This window comes from Seriola dumerili, unplaced genomic scaffold, assembly GCF_002260705.1.
Source record: "Seriola dumerili isolate Sdu_G_001 unplaced genomic scaffold, Sdu_1.0 BDQW01000122.1, whole genome shotgun sequence".
Lineage (NCBI taxonomy): Eukaryota > Metazoa > Chordata > Actinopteri > Carangiformes > Carangidae > Seriola > Seriola dumerili.
In genome coordinates, this window is record NW_019174377.1 from 766030 (window position 1) to 789884 (window position 23855).

At 41.8% G+C, this 23855-nt stretch overlaps 1 protein-coding gene across 1 annotated transcript in view; it reads left to right on the forward strand.

Moving 5' to 3' along the window:
- The window catches only part of hip1 (huntingtin interacting protein 1), a 37027-nt gene extending 13586 nt beyond the window's left edge, over positions 1–23441 (forward strand). Inside the window, exons 5-31 of the mRNA XM_022748442.1 lie at positions 486–566; positions 1823–1899; positions 2792–2853; positions 4149–4289; positions 5306–5363; positions 5607–5682; positions 6431–6574; positions 7622–7719; positions 8437–8509; positions 8648–8831; positions 9251–9339; positions 9612–9728; positions 10153–10254; positions 12240–12434; positions 12709–12856; positions 13031–13117; positions 13826–13933; positions 14961–15097; positions 15198–15308; positions 15552–15610; positions 17194–17287; positions 17990–18090; positions 18575–18680; positions 18918–19041; positions 19266–19327; positions 20242–20359; positions 20456–23441. Coding sequence (XP_022604163.1) covers positions 486–566; positions 1823–1899; positions 2792–2853; positions 4149–4289; positions 5306–5363; positions 5607–5682; positions 6431–6574; positions 7622–7719; positions 8437–8509; positions 8648–8831; positions 9251–9339; positions 9612–9728; positions 10153–10254; positions 12240–12434; positions 12709–12856; positions 13031–13117; positions 13826–13933; positions 14961–15097; positions 15198–15308; positions 15552–15610; positions 17194–17287; positions 17990–18090; positions 18575–18680; positions 18918–19041; positions 19266–19327; positions 20242–20359; positions 20456–20466 — 2763 coding nt within the window. The 3' untranslated portion in view covers positions 20467–23441. The remainder of the gene's footprint in view (positions 1–485; positions 567–1822; positions 1900–2791; positions 2854–4148; positions 4290–5305; positions 5364–5606; positions 5683–6430; positions 6575–7621; positions 7720–8436; positions 8510–8647; positions 8832–9250; positions 9340–9611; positions 9729–10152; positions 10255–12239; positions 12435–12708; positions 12857–13030; positions 13118–13825; positions 13934–14960; positions 15098–15197; positions 15309–15551; positions 15611–17193; positions 17288–17989; positions 18091–18574; positions 18681–18917; positions 19042–19265; positions 19328–20241; positions 20360–20455) is intronic.
- The last annotated feature ends 414 nt before the right edge of the window (positions 23442–23855 follow it).

The window sequence follows — 23855 nt, forward strand, 5'->3', positions numbered from 1 at the left end:
TTGGTCCCTGTGACGGAGGTTGTGGCCTCTCTTTCCTGTTGAGTCATCACCACCCCAGCACACCCAAGCTCGAGGAAAAAGGAAGTGAGAAGCAATTGGCCAAATAGTTGAGGCTGTTCAACTTTGCCCGTCCTCTCAGAACAGGGGCATGTTCACACGGACCGAGGTGGACTGTATCTGCTCCATACTCCACCAGTGTTTTTGCAGTAAAGTCTCTGTGGGCGGTGCAGTAAGAAGAGAGAGTATCTTGGCTGCTGTGGTGTAGTTTAGCCCCACAGTATGAAAATTTTTATTGTATGCTGTTTTCAGCCAAAGTGCCACAACGAATTTCCTCAAAATACCAAATGATTTGCTTCCCCTGTCGCTCTTTAACCAGCGAACCCTTCAAGTCTTCCAAGAAAAGGAGAGTGAATGTTCTACCTTTGATCATGTCTCTCCTCCTCTCTCTTAATGTCTCTTTGTTCCCCGTCTTCTCTCTTCCCCAGGGTCACCTGAGCGAAGGCTATGGGAAGCTGTGCAGCATCTACCTCAAACTGCTCATCACCAAAATGGAGTTTCACATCAAAGTGAGTTGGCCTGGCCTATAAAAACCCAGTGCCAGTCTCCCTCATCACTCATTATCTTAGTCTCAGACTCTCCTTTTAGTGCCAGCATGTCTCTGCGGGGGGGGGGCGACTTCATAGAAAATTCTGGCTTTTACACTAATGGCCTCTTAAGAATCTGTAATGTTGCCTTTTTATGAGACAGCTGAGCAGACTGGTGCAGGGACCAAAAGTCAGTGTTGATGCTATCACAGGCAGATGTGGTTAGTTGTTGCTCTGCGGAAGGGGGCGGGGGTGAGGGGGCAGTTTGGCAAGACTCAACTCGTGAATCAAAGGTGTAATATGACACTGGCTTATAAACCATCTGATGTAGTTTTATTTCACTTCTCTACTGGGCTACAGTTATTGTGATGTATACGTATGCATTGATCAGTAAGCTTCACGCATTATCTAAAATAACTCCAGAGCTCACATAATACAGATTCTCTCGTCACGCACTCGATAAAGGTCAATAAATCAACAATCAGCTCCTGTAAACAGTCTCATATTAACTTTTAACCTGCAAAGAGCTGGCAAACTACCAAGAATTACTTGAAAAATAATCTCCATCTGCATTATTTCCTAAACAAACTCAGTTTATGTGTAAAATATTCCACAGAGAAAACTGCATTGTCTATTTTTTTTTTTTTTTGTGTCTCTGGTGTCCTCATTCGAATAAATGGCATTCCTTCAAAAGTGTAATTGGCAAGTTAACCTTCAGTGCTCCAGCTTTATGTAAATCCAGCATAACTGGCAGCGAGTCAGAAGTCGGTTTGATGCAGAGCCAGGGTTTTGTTTTGATTGGATTTAACAAGTGAGAATGTACGGTAGTCAACAGGGAACAAAGTTTGAGAGCAGGCAAGGTCCAAACAATGCATTAACCTGAGGGATTCAAAATGTTTCATCTCAAAAACCAAACATCTGGTGGTGGAACAAACATTCAGATCCTTCACTTAAAGCTGCTCCAATCAGTGTTTTTGTATTAACATCAGATCACATCTCAGTCGAACACAGATGATCATCACCCAATTCCGTTTTGGTTTTTGGGGTTGCAGCGTTTCTGTTTCACTTCGCTCTCATCAATCTCATGGTTCAGTTTCGGCAAAAAGTGAAACTCTAAATGATGCACTGCCGTTTTAAACTGCTCAGCACCAAACGGCAGACAAAGTAAGCGACTAGCTGGACAGCTGAACTGTGTGTGATTTGAGTTTAAAGCTTCGTCCTGTTGTCGTCTCTTTCAGAACCCTCGTTTCCCCGGAAACCTGCAGATGTCAAACAGACAGCTTGACGAGGCGGGAGAGAACGACGTGAACAACTTGTGAGTGTGGCGTGCCGCAGCATCGGATGCTGTTATTGTCGTCGTTGTTGAGCTGGACCGCTGTCGGCCGGGGCCTGCAGGATCCCCCTGTTAATGAGTTTCAGTGTTAATTCTCAACTGTGGGGGCAAACGTGTGATATGAGCTTCTACTCATACATGAATAAACCAAATGAAGCTTAGAACAGCTTAAAGGTGTTGTAACAAACAACCAGCTCAGTTTAAATGTTTTAAATTATGGACACATTTTAGGGTTTTAATCATTCTAATAGACTAAGGGGTTGTTCTTCATACTTTCATGAAATCAAAAGGCAGAGACAAAACATCTAGTCGAATCTAATTCAGTTTATTACGATGATCAAATGAAAACACGAGACGTCAGTGGGTTTGACCTTTTCTTATCCGTCGTTTGTTCTTTTTTCGTACATATGCAGAACAAAGTACCTGCTTTAACACAACCGTGCCAACCATGATCTTTCATCAGAGGTTATGGCCTGGGTGTTTTAAGAGTTTCTTATTTTGAGGACACACACACAACCAGGCGTAGAAAAGTGCCAACTTCAAATCAAGTCTGTTAAAATTAAATCGCACAAAGGCTTTGCAGATCTTTGAGGATTCTTCAGCTTTTCAGATTTTCAGAGGATTGAAGAAGTAAAAGTATCTATACGTCACAAAAAGGCAAACAATTGAGAAAAGAGAGAATAAGATGATTGGTGTGCATTATTCTGGGTGTTTTCCCCTTGAACATGATTTGATCATTACTCAGCCAGTGAGAATATGAGAATGCAGGAAAGCAATTCTGTATGTCATAAAGCGCGTGCGTGTGTGCGTGCGCACGCGCTTATTAAAGGCATTCTAAAAAGCGTAATCTCTCTCTCTGTCCGCCCACCTCTAGCTTCCAGTTGACAGTAGAGATGTTTGACTACCTGGAGTGTGAGCTCAACCTCTTCCTGGGTGGTAAGTTACTCTGTGCTACCAGCTGTGCCTATCTGAGACAGACCATGATGTAAACACACACAGATGCACGCAAGTTCAAACAGTGACAGACAGAAATGATGCAGTCTGACAGAAATAGACACTTTCAGACAGATGTAGACTGATGATATCGACAGTATCTTCACAGCTCTGCCTCATCTGTCTGCTGCAAGTCTGTAAGTGGTTACGTACTTACTGTAGCCCTTGTTGTTGTCTGGGTGAGTCATCCTAGGTTAATATCCTTTAAAGTATGGACTGGGCTAAAAATAGACGACCAGGATGTGACCAGGAGCTCAGACGAAATGCTGGAAAAGCTGAACGCTCCCATTCATAAATGAACAGGGGGAAATTACATTCTGGTTTCTATTTATCATTGCCCTTCGTTCTGTGTCCTGATGATGATATCATCTCCTCCTCCTCCTTCTCCTCCTCCTCCTCTTTGTAGAGAAATGGATATATCTGCCAAAACTGTATCTCTGCATTAGTGTTCAAGACAAAACTTTTCCTCTTATGACTTGATATTTGAGTTTGGTGCTTTCTGTGATCAAATATTCCACTTTATGCCCAAAGAAAATCCACCACACATTAGAGTCTGTGTTAGATCACACCCAAGTCTCAAGGGTCTTGTCAGCTTCCTCCCCTGGTCTGGTGTATTTTAAAAGCATCACGTCATCTAAGGGTAAAGAGACCCAGCTTGAGGGTGTCTGTGTGTGTGTTGATGTGTCTGTGTTTGCTTATGTTTCTGTGTGTGTGTGTGTGTGTGTGTGTGTGTGTGTGTGTTTTCTAGCTGTGCAGGAAACCACGCCTCTGCAGTGCACAGAGGCTCTCAGGGTCTGGCTTTGGGGACGGTGTGAGCAGGGCAGTGGGGAAATGAAAGAGGGGTGTAATGATGGAGGCAGAGAGGGAGTGAGACAATCCTGTTAGTGTTTCAGGTTGCTGCTTCCTCTCTGCTCCATTTTGAACCACTTTTTTTTATTTTTTATTTAAGCAGTCGTGAGCTGTGTGTTGCTTTCAAATACTTGACTAGTTAATTTTAGTTGCCGACGCAGTGAAATGAGTAGAGAGCACAGCAGCGCAACTTGATTGATTCATGAAAGATTCATGATTGATGAGCTTGTGTCTCTGTGTTTGCATTAATAATCACTGATGTGTGTACGTGTGAATGTGTGGTGGCTCCTGCTGTGTGTGTGTGTGTATATATTGATCTTGTGAATACATCTATTGAGCTTGCGTGTGTGTGTGTGTCTCTCTCTCTCTCTCCCCATCCCCCTTCCCAGTATTCAGCTCTCTAGACATGTCTCGGTCAGTGTCTGTGACGGCAGCGGGTCAGTGTCGTCTGGCCCCCCTCATCCAAGTCATCCTGGACTGCAGCCACCTGTATGACTACACCGTTAAGCTGCTGTTTAAGCTGCACTCCTGTGAGTTTCACACACACACACACACACACACACACACACACACACACACACACACACACACACACACACACACACACACACACTCCTCTCTGTTGGTCAAACTGCTCAGAAACAGGCTCAGTAAAAATAGTACGTAGTAAAGGTTGCTCATTGTTTTTGGTCTGGACACAAGAATTCTGCACTTTTTGTAATATTTCTATTCTGACTGGAAAACCTTGTTAACTCCGGTCTTGGTGAGTTGCAGGAGTGACTCAAGGTTAAAGGGAAATGCCACCTATTTTAATCATTCAGTTAGTAAATGGGCTTCAAGCAAGGACCAGTCATACAAACAGATTTGTTCTTAAGTGGCACCTATGAGCAACTTCAGGGAATCTGTGGCAATCTCCACGTTTCTGTAGTTTCTCTGTAATTTTCTACACACAAACCAAATTATTATAGGTACAAACAAAATTCATTATTAATTAATTTAGGTTAAGAATACAGAAATGTTCTTGCATCAGGCCCAACTTTTTCTGCTCTCCAGTTTTTCATCAGTAAAGTTAACCTATCAACAGGTGTGATTAAGAGTTTAAACATTAGCTGGCAGCTAGAACTTCAACAAAAAGAAGCAAATCCTCATATTCAAGAAGCTGGAACCAGCAAAGATTTGGCCTTTCCTGCTTAAATTGTACTGCAATGTACTGTAGAAAATATTAGTACAGCTGTCAATGATATAAGTGTGAAGCCTTTAAGTTATGTATTAAGTGTTTTGCTCCTGTGGAAAAAGGCTTACTATCTTTACATGACTCATATGACAGGTCTGGGCCATTCATGAATTCCTTTAGTACCCGAGAAAAAATTCAAAGTACAAGAAAATCATGACACCTTTCAAAGAGCCACTGAATAAAGCAGATGTTTTGGAAATATAAAGTCTTTCATTGGCCAGCTTTGATATATTCATGCACAAATCCCATAATACATCTGAACATTTTGCATGTCCAAGCACTGACGTGTTTGTGTTTTGTGTGCACTTGCAGGCCTTCCAGCAGACACTCTCCAGGGCCACAGAGATCGCTTCCAGGAACAGTTTAAAAAGTATGAAGTTCACTCGCAGTCACAAACACACACACACACACACACACACACAGACACACACACACAGGCAGAAAACCAGTTGGTCACAGCTTCACTGTACTCTCTGACTGAATGTGACCCAGAGGACGGAGCTCTTAGTACTGTGTTGAATTCATTTAGCTCCGTCTGCCCTTCTCACTCTGATTCTCTCACTGTTTCTCTTTCTCTTCTGTCCATCTTCATCCATCTTTCTCTCTGTTTCAGGTTAAAGAGTCTGTTCTATCGCTCCAGTAACTTGCAGTATTTCAAGAGGCTGATTCAGATCCCACAGTTGCCTGAGGTGAGAACCGCCCTCACTGATTCTTAGAATTTTCCACATTTAACCACACCTAAGCACCGAGTTGACCCAGGATGGTTGTTTCAGGTTTCCGTTTAACAATCTAATTAATTTCCCAAACAAGACCTCTTTGCCCTTTGATAGTTTTACTTTGTATACTAGTTGTTTATACACTGTAAAACAATTCTTGATTGAAGCTCAGATGACCTTTAGTCTCTGTCACCATTCACATCTTATAATATCTTATTTTGTCTTTCTTTTCATACCAACCTCTCAGCTTATGTACTTTTGGCCTTCACAAAGCTGCAGGTGAATTGAGTATTGTAACCCATGTAGAACGAAGGCACCAGATATTCATGTAATATTCATTTAATTTATTAAGTAATTTTTAGAAGCTTTTTGTTGTTCAGACTGATCTTAAGACTTTTTAAAAAAAGAAATTTTAGCTGCAAAAATCTGCGAAAGCCTCAGACATGTGAACAGTAAAACATTTAAAGGCCAAAGCCAGTGTCAAACAACAAACACTAGACTTCAGAAAAAAATAAATTCATAGTAAATGATCTGGATCTGCTCCAACATTTAATGGGTTCTTCCCTGGGCCGTGCCCGATCCCTCCACCAAGTTCGGTGCAAATCGGTTCAATACTTTTTACGTAATTCCCATGACAGATAAACAGACATTGGTGAAAACATAACCTCCTTGGCAGAAGTAATAATACACTGCTTAAATGTGTGCTTTCTGATCCTTGCAGAACCCTCCTAACTTCCTACGTGCGTCAGCTCTGTCAGAGCACATCAGCCCCGTGGTCGTGATCCCCGCCGAGTCCTCGTCCCCAGAGTCGGAGCACATGGTGGAGACAGACGACCTGGTGGACACAGACGTCCCCTCGCTGCCGGTAACTACACAAGACAAGTAACCCTGAATGGTACCGTCTTAGATCCATCTGTTTTGTAGCTCTCTGGCTCCTTAGCTAATAATATGTGTTGATGTAATCAGCGATCAAAAATTTGAAAAGGATGTTTTGCTTGTGGGAGTTTCATCAGGGAATAGATGCAAAGAGGGAAAATGGAGGAGATAAAACTGGAAAGAACCTGCTTCATTAACAGACTCCCCCATGAAAGCACATATCTTTTAGATTCTTGGTAAAACAACTCTAAACATCTGGTTTATGTTTATGCTGACATGTCATGGTGTTAATTATATTTACTTTCAAATAGCTGGCTGTTGAGGTTAACTTGAAATACAAAACATAGTTGTCTTCTTGTTAAATGGGAGATAATGAGGTAATTAATCTCATTTTGGATCCATAATACAGCTGAAAAACACCTGGATCATAGACTTTATATGTCCAGTTGGGTTTGATAGGTAATGAATGTTGTTTTCAGATGTAAATCCAAACTAGCTCTGTTATATTCAGCTAATGACAACACTTCGAACTCAGAAGAACTATGGTGGATTGTATAAGGTGATCACTATGGGTGATTTTGGACCAAGCAGTTCTGGGGACTCCCTAAGAGGAACTGCCCTCTGGGAAGCTCCCCCGAGACGGGTAACTAACTATAACATTAGCTCATTGTAATGTTTTATTTCATGTGAACAAAATGTTTCAGTCTGGATCAATCATCATACAATTAGGTCACTCAAATTTCCTGTTGTGCTGGGAGAGTACCTACTCTCAAGTAGGGGCTGAAAAAATCCCTCAAAACGGGGTTCCAAAAACCTTGATCGTTCCCGGAGGGGGGGGGACTATAAAAAAGTTCTCTGGTCTGAAAACCCCTTATGTTTCCGAATAACTGCGTAATTACGCTTATTAGGAAAGTAACTCCAAATAATAACCCAGGCTAGTTAATGATTAAAGCTCAACCAACAATAAAATGTTACCAGTGTAAGTTTTATATCCATATTTCATTTGACTTGTTCACATTATTATTTTAAACTATAGGCTGCTCTGGAGACCAAGTTCGACGACCTGTTTGGCACCTCGGCTGCAATAGACCCGTTCAACTTCAACAGTCAGAACGGCATGCGCAAGGACGACAAGTAAGGCTCATCACAAGATCATAATAAGATTTGTCTTGTATATGAAGATTATAACTGTCACAATGATTTGAGATCACCAAGAAGCAAAATAATGCAAACAGATATTGTCACATTTGCATAAAAAAAAAAACACCCGAGTCGTCATCAGACGCTGGTCACTCGGTGCCTGCTTCCTCGCCATGCTAATCATTTCCAGCAAAAACTAACCGTATCAGATGTACCAATACTAAAATCTCCCTACGCTTGAACTCTGGACCCAAGTTATACCAAACTTCCCCTCAATAAACTCGTCACATTACTTCTGTGTGGCTGCAGATGCAGGACTTTAAAATGACTGGAGTTCTGCCAAAGCAGCTCGCTGAATACTACATATCAGGAGGATGTAATTATATGTGGGAATACATGATGTACATGCATGTACATACAACCATATGTCCGCCATATTTATTTCATGTATCTGCATGTTTTCCTTGTGAGATATGAACGTGCTCTGAAAACATATTTCCCTCCTGGGACAGTAACGATGATCTATCTAGAGAAAATTCACAGCACAAATACGGACTTTTGATTTGATTATATTTATGTTGTATATGTTAAAGACAGCAACACACAGCTGTAAAACCTGATGCAAAGTTAGTGAAGACCATGGGTGAAAATCAGGATAGGTGTGTATTTATTTATTTGATCAATGAGAGATATTTTGTCCTTGTCCGTCAGAGACCGTCTGATTGAACAGTTGACGAGGGAGATCCAGGCCCTCAAAGAAGAGCTTGAGTCTTTCAGACTGGAGGTAAAGAATCGAAAAACCCCTATTTCTTTTTAACTTGCCGTTGCATCTTTTAAACCTCACATAGCACATAAACAAATCATAACAAAAATAACAAAATCTTTTCTCACTCCACTCCTTCCTTTTTCCGTCCGTCACCAGAGCGGTCGGTTGTGTCAGGTGTTGAGGGGGCGTGTCAGTGAGCTGGAGGCGGAGCTCGCCGAGCAGAGCCACCTGAGGCTGCAGGCTGTGGGAGAGTGCGAGTTCCTAAAGGCCGAGCTGGACGACCTGAGGAGGGTCAGGGAGGACACGGAAAAGGAGCAGCGGAGCCTGACGGAGATAGAGAGTGAGCAGTTTGGAGTTGGTGAATCTGACAGAGGAGTGTGTTCCAACCATAGATGCTTTTACAGAACAGGGACATTATTTGAAAATCTTTGGACACAGCATCACTCTCAACATGCAGTGTTTTATGTTTTAGCCCCCTCATTTCTTTTGCTCCTCGTTGTATCCTGACTCAGCCGAGAAGTGTTGAAATACACCAGGAAAAACAGGAAGTTAGGGATTTAAAAACACAATCATTTCTCAAACAGTGAGTCGCAGCGAAAGGAAGGAGAAATGAATAGCTTAAGGGGCTTTGGGCTTTATTGTAGCAGTGGTCTACCTGCAGTTTCCTCAGATGCTGAAGTCATTTCATGTTCCGTTTCACTGATGTCGCTGCTTCCTCTGCTGATAATTGCATCTCTGTGCCCTCATGTGACTTACCAGGAAAAGCTCAGGCCAATGAACAACGCTACACCAAACTGAAGGAGAAATACACAGAGTTGGTCCAGAGTCACGCAGACCTGTTGAGGAAGGTGAGACAGACAGCTCCCACTTCTTCATGTTTAAAAAAACGTCTTTGTCCTTTTACCCGACTATAAAACCTGGAACCTCCAAGTTAAATTAAGTGCTGTCGTCTTAGTGTCCTTTTATATTTGCCCCGAGCTGAAGACCCAGTCTCTGTCCCAATTATTTTGTGGTGTGTTTCTTTCTGTGCATCTGTGTCCCATGACCTTTTGTGTGTGTGTTTGTGTGTGTCTCTGTGTGTGTCTCTGTGTGTGTGTCTCTGTGTGTGTCTCTGTCGTAGAACGCAGAGGTGACCCGGCAGATGACAGTGGCCAGGGCGGCACAGGATGAAGTGGAAGCAGTGAGGAGAGAGATGCAAGAGAAGGTGAAAGCAGCCCAGGAGGCTGCAGGCAGACAGGTGAGGACGAGACAAATGTTGTTTGCCCCGTGCTTTCCACTCCAGTGTTTTGCAGCCAAATGATTTGCTGTGGGTCCAACAGTGCTGTGGTGAAAGACTCAAAAGCTACTACTGTGGGATGCATGTGCACAGAGCTTTGATGGTGAGGAAAATACGAGGCCCACGGTGCAGTCATTTGGCTACAGGTCCAAAAATGTATCCACAATTTCTCAAATCAAGTGTGTGTTGTTTGAGATATAACAGCACACACTTGCTTTTGAGAAATTGTGGATACATTTTTGAACCTGTACAAAGCTGTAAACTTGAATTGAGTCAGCTGAAGTTTGTAGGACTTTCTCAGCCCTGATTCTAGACTGAAATTTCTCTTAATTTCTCAGAGCTGACATGAGTTGTCTAAAGTGAGATTTTGACTTGTCTTGCTCAGGAGCGGGAACAGCTGGAGCAGCTTCAGGAGCTGCAGAGGGAGCTGGTGTCCAGCCGGACAGAGCTGGACTCCCTGAAGACCACCATGACCACGTCGCAACAGGTCACTCTCCTCTCACTTTTAACTACATTTCTCACACAAGAGGAGCTTAAATCTGCTAACTAGACCCCAGAGGTGCTGCTGTAAAAAGTTACTGAAATAATTCATGACGTCCAAATTTTCTGTCCTACTAAAAAGAAAAGATTAATGATATGAAATGTTTCAACAGACCTGGGTAATCTTAATGGATTGAAGTCTGGATAAAACCTAATAATGGGCTGCTGGGACTCTGATTCCAGTCGTCAGTTATTTGATGATCTCACATACACCCCACCTTTGTAGTGTTAGTTACCACATGAATTGGCCTGTGCCAGGAATCTCTTTTCAGTTTTAGACACGGGTAACATGAGTCTGTATCCTGGATCAGACTTTTGAAGAACACATTTTGAAGACTAACACCTGACTTTATCTGGTAACAACTGGTCTTGGATCCTGACTGATGGGGGAAGTTGACCGCTCCTTAGCTTCTATCAATGAGTGCATGCTCCAAATTGAAATCTTCCACCATGGTCCATAGACCATAATAAAATTTTCCATTTTCTGTCACACTCATGCTGCTTAGGAACACACTCAAAACTGTTTTTGTGCTTCTTTTTGGCCCTGTCTGTCATCCGCACCGTCACTCCCTCCTTTTCAGTTTTTGTCTTCCCTCTTAGTCACTGACTGTTCCTCTGCAGGAAACATTTCAGAGGCTCAAACACATCAAGTTTCTGACAGAACTGATATGCTAATGCATTGATTTGACATTAGTCATTGAATGAATTGGTTTTCAGAGTGGGGAAATTGTTTCAACGGTAGCAAAACTACTTCTACCCCCTTCTTTTCTTCTTAATCCTCTCCCTGCCTGCATTTGTCATCTCTGCACAGCTGAGCCAAGTGGAACTTGCAGATGCCAAGATGATGTTTATAACAGGCGCCTGAAAGCATTTATTTAAAAGAAGAGACCAGAATGAAAACACAGAAGGAGTGAAATCTTGTCCAAACAGCTGCTTGTGTAAATGCAGATGATTGGTTCCTTGCTTTGTGCACATTAGTGCAGGAGGATTTTATTACAGTATGAGCTTTATTCTGTATGTCTGTGAGTAGCTAACAAAAAATATGCATAAATATTTATAAGAGGATAATTGATTGGCAGAAATTAAGCTTTGAAAGCCATTAATTTACATTATTCATCCTCACAATCCCTCCCGAACACACTGATTTATTGTGACTCCCTTTGCTCCGATTTAACGTGTTTTTCTCTCCATGCACCGCTCCCCGTACCTCTCATCTGTCTCTCAGCCTCCCACTCCTGTTGTCCTATTTTTGTAGCTACTACTTATCAACTCTGTCACTCTTTCTGTCCTCCTCCATCTCTCTAATCTCAATAGTTCTTTTCACATACATCAGCCCACAGTTTATCGCTCTCGTCTCATGCCTCCTGTGTCCAGCTCTCACAGGCTCCCGTCATAAAAATCATACTCTTAACCACTCTGTTTCTCATCCACCTCTCAACATTTCTCCTTCTCTGTCGGACCTGCTGGCAACCCAGGCTGTAAGTCTTTCGCCTGCTCTTCATGCATACACCTCATTATTTAACTCTGCTTGCAAAATTATGGTAGATAATAGTCAAAATATTTCATTTCACAAACCTCCAGTGCACAGGATTCGATATAACTTCACTCTGTTGCCATAATTCATGATCACTGCATTGCAGCCAAGTTGCGTGAGTTCCTTCGATTGCATGCATCACCTCAACCCGAATTTCTCTGGAGACTACACCTCTCCACAAACCTGAATGGGAGACAGTGTTGTTATAATCAGTGGCTGAAGATCAAAGTGTTTTTTATTGTGAGATCAGAGCACTCGCATCACACCGCATCCTGACAACCACGTATCATCGTAACCATGTCCTCCTGACTGTTCAATGTGCCTCAAAGTCATTCAAACCTTGTCTCTTTCTTCATCTTTATTTCTTTATCCCTCCATCTTTCATTTCCGCCGTGCAGTCAAGCGAGGTGCTCAGCACTCAGCTGGTCGCCCTGGAGTCTGAGAAGTCTGAGCTGGTGCAGTCCTTGTCCAAGGTGGAGGCGGAGCTGGTGATACAGGGAGAGGAGCTAGAGCGAATCCAAACCTCACTGGCAACTGAGAGAGAAAGCGGGGTGAAGACAGCAGAAGCCCTGCAGAATCAGCTCAATGAGAAGGTGAAGAATTGTCATTTTCTTAATTAAGTCTCTTTATTAGCTGTAATAAATCAAGCAGATGTTTTAGCACCAAGTGATAGAACCACTGAGAACCTGTGTGTCTAATGAATAGCTCAACTTTTTGCATTTATATCTGCTTCTGGCTTTTCTAATAAAGGTTCTGTGTGATAAGTTTAGCCTTTGTGTGTGTGTGTGTGTGTGTGTGTGTGTGTGTGTGTGTGTGTGTGTGTGTGTGTGTGTGTGTGTGTGTGTGTGTGTTTGTTTGTGTCCACAGGAGAGCAGGGAGCAGGCTTTGGAGAGCCAGCTGGTAGCAGCTCGCTGGTCCAGTCTGCAGGGAGCTGTGGAAGAGGCAGAGAGGATCATCCAGGACTCGCTGGCTCAGATAGACGACCCGGCACACATCAGCTGCACCAGCTCCGCAGGTCAGAAGCTAATGCTTTAACTCTATAACAGCACAGAACAATGCTGCTGTTACTCAGTGAAGGAACACTAATTAGTGCTGTGTACTGTGTAGTAATGTTAGTGTGCATGCTCTCATGTTTATGCATTAGCTCCCATCTTACTCCCTTGTCTCTTGTTTTTTTTTATCTCTGCAGACTACCTAGCATCCAGATGTCAGGCCTCTTTAGACTGTGTGGACCGACTCCATTCTGCCAGAGAGGCCTTCATAGCTGACAACACAGGTGAGAGGACTTATGATATCTAATGGTATGTAATAAGCTAGTACATAATTAGCTGTTTTAACTTATCTTGTGGCGCCCTTGATCTATCCAACAACCACAGACCTTAAAATGATCATTTTTAAAGGCACTACACACCCAAGTTTTTTCAGTTATTTTGGCTGATCAGATCTCTGCTCAAGTTATAGATTGTATGTCACCAAACTCTGTGCACCAATATGAATGATAGTGATGTAAGTTGCTGTGCTCTAGCAGGTGTAACATCACATCACAACCGCCTGTGAGGAAATCCAGTAGGTGTCTAGGGGCTTTAAGACAAGAATAATAAAAAACAGGGTGGGAAAAAGTTGACCCGATGAGATATCTGTACCAGGGTGTAATGAGAATTGGAAAAACAGTTATCATTTCAATTTTAATTCCCAACTGAAAAGTAAGTTTTGTACCACTTGTATTGTAGCCCTGTATTTTAAGGTACTGTACTCTACTATACTATATTTCATCCACTGCAATTATTCAATCAGCTGCAAACATATGAAACATAAATAAAAAACATGAGACATATATAAAACAAAAACATATATCTTCAAAACAGCAATAGAATAGTGATGTAAGGTGACGTGTGTTTATATCGACTGAGGTATGTATGAGAGCTCTGCGGCTGTACATTCCCAAAGATTTGTAATCATTTCTAACTGTAATCTCTTTGTCTAGGTGTGTCTGACCTGCTACGAGTGGTGACCCAGTGTGGCCACCTGCTGGGAGACACCATCGTTCAGGGTAGTGCCACCTCCCACATGGTGCCTGTTGAGCAAGCTGATGGTAAATTTCTTGCTTGAGTGCGTGCCTTTGTGTGTATGATGTAGACAGAGCAGGAGATGAATAGATTTTGGTCTCAGGTTCTCTCCCTGTGTTAATCTGTGGGCGAGTCAGTCAGCCTAGACATGTACATGTTCTGACAGGTCTGTGAGTGTTACATGTGTACAGTGAGGTTGGGCCGTGTAAGTTGAATCTGTTGTCTCGCTGGGAAATACATTAAATTTCAGCGTTAGAAAATAATCTTCTGGTGAGTCTGAGACTGTAAAACCTTGTAGTCTTTGTATTTGAATGTCCTGCTGCTGCAGTTACACTGTGATAAGAAATAGCTCTTTAAATAGTCTTCAATGTAGAATCTCAGCCAAAACATACATGGATGGAACAAAATTGCTGACTTCACACTGAAGTAATGTTTGCAGAATTTGCTCTCGTGGGAGATGTGAGCAGCCTGGGTAAGTCCGAACATGCCCAAATATAATGGCACTCTGGCCAGCAGTCTTATTACTGCAACAAAAAACAAACACAGAGAATTGAAACTGGGTCGAACTGAAGCTGCGTCTGTAGCTGTGCCTCTGGAAATCGATTGAGAATGTTTTGTATTGACCCCGTGTCCGTCTATACTATGGAAAAACATTTGAATTGAGCTTTTAAAAGCCCATGTACAGTGGATACAAATCAACTGGCTCTCCTGCGTCTACCTCGGCAGCTGCTGTGGAGGTAGTTTTGGTTTCCCTCATCCTTCTGTCAGAGTGGCTGTTTGATCTGTTGGTTGACACTTGCCCTGGAGGGCATCAGTATAATTAACACTACAGCTGCAGCCACTAGTGCCACTGCTACACATCAGAGTTTACAGAGGACGCAATATGGTATTGTCATTGAAAACAGCGCGTAAATAATATCACAGAATGGAATATGAAAGCTTGAACTCTTTAAAATGTGTTTTTTTTTTTGTTTTTTTTTTCATTGTCTGTATCTTTTAAAGACCGTTATTTGGATGATAACACATGCCTGTCTTTGTCTCTGTCCCTGTCAGCCCTGTCAGAGAGTGTGAAAGCGTGCGGGGCCGAGGCTCTGGCTCTGCTGGGGCAGATGAAGCAGCAGGACAGCATGACTGCAGCTAACAACAGCAAACTGAAGGCAGTTCTGGAGGCCATCCTGGCCACTGCAGAGGTTTGTATTCTAAAATCTTTCCCATAATATAGACCCCAGTAAAAGGTTCTTGTGCTGTAATATTTGACTTAAGTCCCTGTTGGTCTTTTGACTGTTCCAGAAACTGCGTCCTCGGGGTTTGGAGCTCCAGCAGGGGGAGCTGGGAGATCTGGTGGAGCAAGAAATGGCTGCCACTTCTGCTGCTGTGGAGTCAGCTGCTGCAAGGATAGAGGTGCTTGTGTGTGTGTGTGTGTGTGTGTGTGTGTGTGTGTGTGTGTGTGTGTGTGTGTGTGTGTGTGTGTGTGTGTGTGTGTAGATCAACTGATGGCAAATGTGCATTTAGACATACTTGCTGTGCGTGTGAGCGGGTCGTCCTTTGCCTGCTGTGTGAAAACGTTGCCCCCTGTTTCACTTTACAGCAGTACTAACTTCAAAGTGTTTTTTTCCTCCTTTGTGCCTCTGTGTGTCCCAACAGGAAATGCTCAACAAGTCTCGAGCAGTTGATACAGGAATCAAGATGGAGGTCAATGAGAGGTAAAACACAGATTAGGGTTGGGTTTGAGAGCTGCACAGACATATTTTTTCTGTAACATCACTTAGTTAATCATAAGTTCAAAAACACAATCCCCTGTCTTCCAGCTGAAACAGTCAGTGTATATAGCTTCTTTTGATTTTTCTTGATTATTGGGTTTGCATAATTATGTTTAAAAGGGCCAATAAAAATTCTCTATAGAAAAAAAAAGTATATATGGTCTAGTGTCTTCCAGAGAAAAAAAGTTTAACCCTCAAATTAACTGTATAATTGAAGAATCTTGCATCTAATGAGTTCGAAAAGGGTGCAAGAAGATTTGAAGTAGATCTTCCAAAAGGATCACCCTCATCACATTTTCCTCAAATAGAAATACAGTTGACCCACAAACAAACGTTTCTACTTTCTATGGTTTCTCTCTTCTCCATAGCATTAATAATGAAGAAGAAACCATAACTTAAGAAAACTGGAACTATCGGTGGCTAGAACCCAGAACAGCAGCAATTGTATCTCTGCGGTGAAAGAGAAAGTGACTAAATAAAAATATAAGAAAAATACGAAGATTGAGGAACTGGTTCATCTGTTAGATAAACAGATAAATACAGCATACCAAGCCCCCAACTATTTGTTTGTGAAAGAGCTGACCACAAAATGTAATAGATGTAAGCAAAGGCAATGAAGTGGAAGAGGAGGAAATGGAGATCCTTTTCAATGATCACATGGTATTTCAGTGCAATTGCAGATGGTCACACACTGGGGCCGGATGTACAAAGATTTTCATCAGTTCAGCTGCAAAGCCTCTGCAAACTGTCTGAACCCGGTGCAGCACTTAATGTCTGTCTGGAAACCAACCTAATTCATTTTTCTCCAGTATTTAGTCTGTAGTTTTAATGTTTATCACTGGAGCAGCTTCACAAACTGTTATCACCTTATAAACATTACATTACATTATTGGGCAGAAGCTTGGCTCTCTCTCGTACCTCATACCAATGTGAGTGTGCATGTTGTCTAGTAATGAGATTTGCATCCTCTCTTCTTTAAACTCTAAAGACAAAGATATAATTGTGTATGTGTAATAATTCTCTTTGTGTGTATATTAAGTCAATTGAACTGCACTCCCTTTTTCTCTGATCTCTCCAGGTCACTCAATTATTGATTTAAAAACTGTTGTTTTCTCAATAACTGCTGCACCACCGCTGTGAGAGATAATGATCGAAAGAAACAAACAGCTACTGCAGCTACAAATACTACTTTTATTTATCTCAGTTGTGCTTCGGTCATTCAATAACTAGACTGTGGGGAAACTATTTCCCAATAATGAAGAGGCTGATCTCCCTCTGTTTTGAGCTCCACCGTTCAAAAAGAAGCAGCTGCAGGTCTGGTTTGATGATATTGTTTTGGCTACACACCTCACAAACTGAGCAGACTGGATAAGAACAAGTTGCATCCAAGATAACTTGTAGGCATAACACTGAACAGACTCCATGATGTTTTGCCTCCTATTAAACGGAGGGATCAGAATTAGCAGCAGCTGATACAGTTACAGTGTTTTCAGTGTTTGTTTCCTGTGCTCTGTCGCCCCCTGCAGGATCTTGGCCTCGTGCACAGAGCTGATGCAGGCGATCAAGGCGCTTGTTCTGTCTTCCAAAGATCTGCAAAGGGACATCGTGGAGAGTGGCAGGGTGAGTTACACTGCAGTTTCATTTCTTTACTTCTTCCCAAAGTTAACAACGAAGAAGAGTTTTGTGTGATTGTTGGCAGACTTCTCACCAAATTTTGGATCGTTGGCAAATTTCTTAAATTACCTCATGTAACCTCCCTTTTTCAAATTCACAAATTTAAATTTGCATGTATAAAGCCTAATTTCTTTCTCTCTTTCCTTTTTTTTATAAATTGAAATACTGAACATGCAGCTATGAAAAAATACCTTGAAAAACATAAGGAAATCCTTACAGTATAATGTAGTCCAATGCAGCACTACTAACTTAGACCACAAAACTGGTCAGCATCTCTGACACATACTGAACAAAAAAACGAACAAATGCAGCTCCACAGATCCTGTATTTATTGCAGGGTGTAATAGTGGATTGTACTATGATGTACAGATCTGGCTCATACTGTGTACAGACTAGAGCTGGAACTATTTGGTGATAACTTTATTGTTCAAGCTTCTCCGATGTGTTTATCCTTGTCTGAAATTACAATAAATTTAATATCTTTTGGTTTTGGACTGTTTGTCAGACTAAACATGGCGTTTGAATGCTCCCTTGGACATGTTGAAATAATAATTATTGGCAAATTAATCTATAATGAAAAATAAAAAAGTAGTCTGTCTCTGTGCTCATGGGAGTTTAAAAAGTGTAATTTCCTCTTTTATCCACCAGGGGGCAGCCTCCATGAAGGAATTTTATGCTAAGAACTCCCGCTGGACTGAGGGGCTGATCTCTGCCTCCAAAGCAGTGGGATGGGGCGCCACGATCATGGTGTAAGTGTCAGTCCTCCTGTGTGTGTCTCTTACTCACAACAGACTATAAAAGTGCTTATGTTTATAGAGTTAGCAGTGGGAAAGTTTACTGCAAGCAGCTGCAACCACTCTGTGAATCCTAAATGTCCCAAAGGATGAAAAAAGAAATAGATAGATAGATAGATAGATAGATAGATAGATAGATAGATAGATAGATAGATAGATAGATAGATACTTTATTTATTCCCTAGGGGAAATTCATATGTCCATTAGCTCATTGTTGATAATAATAATAATAATAATAATAATAATATCAGTTGATAATAAATAAGTGACCTTTACAGGGAAATAAAGAACAATCAAAACATTCAGTCAGGTTTTACGTGGGCACGGGCGAACATTCATAAATCGGGTCAAGGACAAAGTAGTCTTAACCTCAATATTAAAATAACCTGACTTACTGAATCCCTTGGGTGTATTTTTGCTCTATGTCATGTTGTTACAGGGATGCTGCTGATCTGGTGGTGCAGGGCAAAGGGAAGTTTGAGGAGTTGATGGTGTGCTCACATGAAATAGCTGCCAGCACTGCACAACTAGTGGCTGCCTCTAAGGTGAGCAAAGACTACAAAGTTTTCACTCCCGCAGTGTAGTCTTTATGTGAAGAAAACACGCTATAGCCCTTTTTCAATATGTTTGGCGTTTTATACAAGAAAACGGCAAAGATCGTTTTTACTGGATGGTTTAAAATTTTTTGGCGTTGAACTAATACAGTTGGAGGAATACAGGTATAAGCAGCATTCCCATAGCATGTGGATGTCATGTCTCTTGCCTTGTTTTTCTCTCTTCAGGTGAAAGCAGACAAAGACAGCGGCAACCTGCACCGTCTGCAGCAGGCCTCCCGCGGCGTCACGCAGGCCACCGCAGCTGTCGTGGCCTCCACCAAGTCTGGGAAGTCCCAAATTGAAGAGACAGGTGAGAGAATCACATTGATTGGTTTGATCCCTAGCAGATGGTTCACAGAGTTATTTATTTATTTTATTTGAGCTGAATTTGATCATAATACAAAATGTCCAGCTGTTATCTTTTCTAACTTTAAATTCACAAAGTTGTTGTTCTGAATTCCTACCAAAGGTCAAGTAGCATTTTTCTATTTAACCTATTAAGTTGAATGTAGACTTCTTCGCTTGTGTTTCCAGATACGATGGACTTCTCCAGCATGACTCTCACACAGATCAAACGACAAGAGATGGATGCACAGGTACGCAGCAGGATACAACAGATAGGCACTGAGCGAAATATCCATCTTAAAAAAAGTCTTTTAAAAAAATCTGTCTTGAATTACATAGAAAAAGCAAAAGTAACTTCACTCTTTGTGAGAGTTTGATCGAAAACCTCTTTCCACTTTGGGCCATAACATTAGAAAATCTTATTCTTCATGATTTTGAAAGTAACATGAGTTTGGCTAAATATAAATTAAATGACTTTCCACATTAGATTCTGGAGGTATATTGTTTTTCATCCATTGAGAAGCTCAATTTCAAACTCGTAAGGACACTTGCGGCTCTGCTTCTCCCACAGCGAAAGAAAAACATTGAATGGTCTGGACCTGCTCACACACACACATGCATGGCCCATTGTTGTAAACACACAGAGAGAGCTCCTGTGTGAAGGTTATTCAGTGTATTTTTAGGAGTCGAACTCAAACCTGTGTAAACAATGATTGTTAACTGGGTTTTAGAATTTTATTTACCGCTCCCCGGTGTAACCTAATTTAGCCTGGACTACATTTTTGTGTTTTAAAGAAAGTATAATTAATTGTAAATCAAAAGTGACCTCTTATGAAAGCTAGCTGTTCATAGGGAAATTACACCAAGGTAACACAGTTAACAATGAGTAAGTTCATCAAGTATCTCTCATGATACCCAAGAAGAAGAATAGAATCAAATGATGTCAAGGATAGATAAGAGTGGCTCATTTAAATTGTATGAAGAAAATCATACATTCATACTTTCATTGTACAGTAAAAGCTGGTTTGATCCCTCCCAGTCTGTCTGCATGTAACTCTTAAAAATCTGCTCAGGATTTTGGGTTTTCCCCGGTTTACGAGGGGAAATAAAAGGCTACAGGGAAATGATGAGGGTGTTTGGCCTCGCCCTGTCTGTGTTTCCTCAGGTCCTGGTTCTGGAGCTGGAGACTCGACTGCAGAAGGAGCGAGAGCGTCTTGGCGAGCTGAGGAAGAAGCATTACGAGCTGGCCGGGGTAGCAGAGGGCTGGGGCGCGGAAGAGGAGGGTGAGGATAAAGGGCAACCTCTCCGCAATGAAAATACCCTAAAAGTCGTATAAATGTCAAAACGACTAAAATCTGTCCTTTCCGTCTTCTCCACAGGCACTGGTTGAGACCTCCCACCCCTCCCCAACCACCCCTCATCCCCCTCCTCTACCATAAGACCGGCTTCTGTCTGCCTCTTTCTATTTATACACACACTTTTCAGTCTCTTTCCCCCTTGTTTTCTTCTCTCTTTTTTTTTTGCTTGTTTGTTATCTAAGCCAAATGAAAAGGTGCTTCTTTTCTAAACCCGCTTCTCCACCTCTGTCCCAAAGCTTCCATAAGGGACAGCACCAAGGGCTCAGCGAAGGGGGGTGTCGAAGGGAGGAATAAATGGATGTAAGGAGCAGAGTGCAGGAGGAGGGAGGGGGCGGGGCCTACAGTGCAGCCTGATGTCACAGCCTCATGTCCCCCTCTGCCTCTCCCACAGGACTGTGTCTGTCAAAAGGAGTTGATCCGTTCGGCCGAGTATTTATTGTCTTCTTCTTCTTCTTTTTTTTCTTCTTCCCACGGTTTTTAATAACGAGGAGTCGCAGCAGAAACGCTATGAGCACAAGGTCTATTCAAGACATCCCAGGATGCACCGCACAAGGGCCAAACTCTCAGCAGAAAAAGCGGAGATCAGTGACTGTTCGCCCCACCCCAGCCCCAACATCATGTCTCTGTGTAACATACACGGCATGCATGCTCTCCCATTAAAACAAGTGTTTTTGGTCCGTGTCGTGAGCTTATAAAGCTGTGGGAGCCTGAGCTGCTCTTCATCTGTCGGTGCAGTTTGACGCACTCTTCCTCCCTAGTTTCTTCTTATTCTTTTCTCACTGTGAGTTATCACCTTATTAAGTCCATACCGCTTCACTGGCTGGTTCACTGGACTTTCTGCCTTTCCCCTCCTCACCATTGTAACGACCATGACTGTTAACTTGACCTGCCCCCTCTTTTTGTTTTTTTGTTGTTTTTTCTTTTTCTTTTTTTTTTTTATATTGTAACAGACGCTTGCCTGGAAATCTTAAAACTAGAACAAGGAAGTAGCACACAAAACAGTCTTCTCCCCGTGAGCGTTGAGACTGCCGTCTACCTCATGCTACATCGTCAGAGGTCAAAGGTAGCGGTGCATCATGGGGAGGTTGAGAAGTGTTGCTCAAACATTAATGACATGGGGTTATTTTTTGTTATTTTCCCCTTTAAATATTAAAGTTAGTAAAGGAGGTTTAGTGAGAGGAAACCCTCTTTTTTATGTAGAAAAAAGCCACAACACTGAGGTCTACTACTTCCTCTGTTCAGTAAAGTGTTCATTTCTTCACAACAACAGCTCATGTCTGGCAACAAACAAAGAGTTGTTAAATAAAGTTGGAGACCCCCTCTTGGTGCATATTTTTAGGTGTGTCTTTCAGTGGTCAAGCAGCACTACTGCAAACCTGACAAAGAAGCAGCAGCAGCAGCTTTGGAGGTAGAGCTGGGATCCAGTCACATAATGAACTGCTAACAGCGTTGTCTTCTGACAGACGGCAAGTATCTGCTCCTCCTGGAGACGTAGTGACCCTGCCAGCAGGACGACCGTGCTCCCGGTGAGGATGATAATCCTTTTAGGGTATTGCAGGAGACAGGACTGCCCGCTTAGTCAGATAAATCTGCAGAAGAAGCAAATGAAAATCCTTAAAAGGTTTGACATTTTTGAGTCAAAGTTGAATGTGAGGTTTGAAGAGTTTGAGGCCATCCCACTGCGCAAACCTTTTACTGATGAAATGTTAAAGATTTACCTGCCTCTTCAAATACCCTGCAGGACTGATGGTTGACTGCAGTTTTATAAATCCTTCACTAAGGGCCTGCATTGCCAGGACAACAGTGGACTCTGAAGTATGCAGTACACAGACTGCAGTGTTTAATAGCTTCCTCAAGACCAAGTAGCTGTGTATATAAACTACAAGCCTTTTATTGTTGGAAATAATCTTTTGCTTTCTTTTAATCTAAAAGCATTCAGTGGCATCAATTTTTGCATCTCTCCAAGTAAGGATTCAGTTTAATTGAATGAGGGATACAAAATGGTGCACATGAACGCCCCACATAACTAATATAAGTCATTATTTCTTCCGTAAGAGGTTGTTATTTAACAGAATTTCCTGCTGAGACTCATGAACTGACTTTCAACTTGTTTCCAGTGGACTCTTGTGAGAAGACTGACCATGTTTCTGTGTAAAAACCACAACATGAGCAGGCATCTATTTTGAACCTTATTTCTTCTTTCTGTTCGATGATGGCAATGATGATTCTCTTGGAGTTTGTCTCTCTCTGTGTCTTAACATACTTAGTTTTGACGCTCCGCTTCAGCTGCGTATCTCTAAACAGTTGTGACACTGGGTATTTAACAGACGCTGGTCAAATAGTATTTGCCAATAATTCTTAAAAACAAACAAAAAAAGTTTTAAACCACTTGGAGCAGCAGATGGTTGAATCATAAAAAGTGAATTATTAAATATACTTATTATTTTTCCTATTCGACACCACCCATCTGCTGCACCAACCATGGCTAAAGCTAAGAGCAAGTATTATTTGTAGTACTGTTGGCTCCAGGTCTTTGTATTTAATAATGATTTTAGCTGTGTTCTGTCACTTTTCCCACACATGGGCAAAACGTTAGCTGATTTCATTAGAATAATTGGAATATAAAACAAAAAACGTACCATAAAAGAAGGATACATCCACTTTTTATGGTATTACAAGTGTCTTGAAAGATGAACTGAATGCACCTTGAGTGATGTTTTGGTTGTATTTTTTGCCCAAATATTCTTTATTAACCTCCCTCTCTCTTTGTCTCCTCTCTCTCTCTCTCTCTCTCTCTCTCTCTCTCTCTCTCTCTCTCTCTCTCTCTCTCTCTCGGGTCTGTGTCTGTAGTCCTACCAGCTCAGCCAGCCTTTCAAACTGCCTCACACTGTAGTCAAAGAGAAACAAATACTCACATAGCAACATTGAAATATGTCTTTGTATGATATACTAAAACTTTGTTGGTGGGTTTGTTTTATTTTTTCAGTTTTTAAAATAAATATTTCAACTCGTTAATACAGACCGAAGTGGGAGTGTGGTTTTTATTTTCCTCCTGTGATGTTAGACAAAGCAGCTGCTTTCAGTGATCAGGAAATGTGATTAGTGAAGTGGGAGACAAAGTTATTTTCAGGTAATTCAGTTTTATGTTTTTCCTCTTCACAGTATTATTCTTGGAAAAGTTGGATGTTACATAACAATCACAAACTGATAAATTGCCTCAACTGCTGTTGTATTAATCCTCTTACTTTCTAATGCAACACACAGTGAAAAACCTCGAGGAACTCCAACAAAATTAATAAGTAATTGCATTTCAAGCTTTTCATTTTTTAAGGAGATAATTTTTGTAGAATGATGTCATTAATGAGAGTGTTTTCAGTGCAAACAATAGGCTACTTGTGTGTGTGAGAGAGTGGAAGAAAAT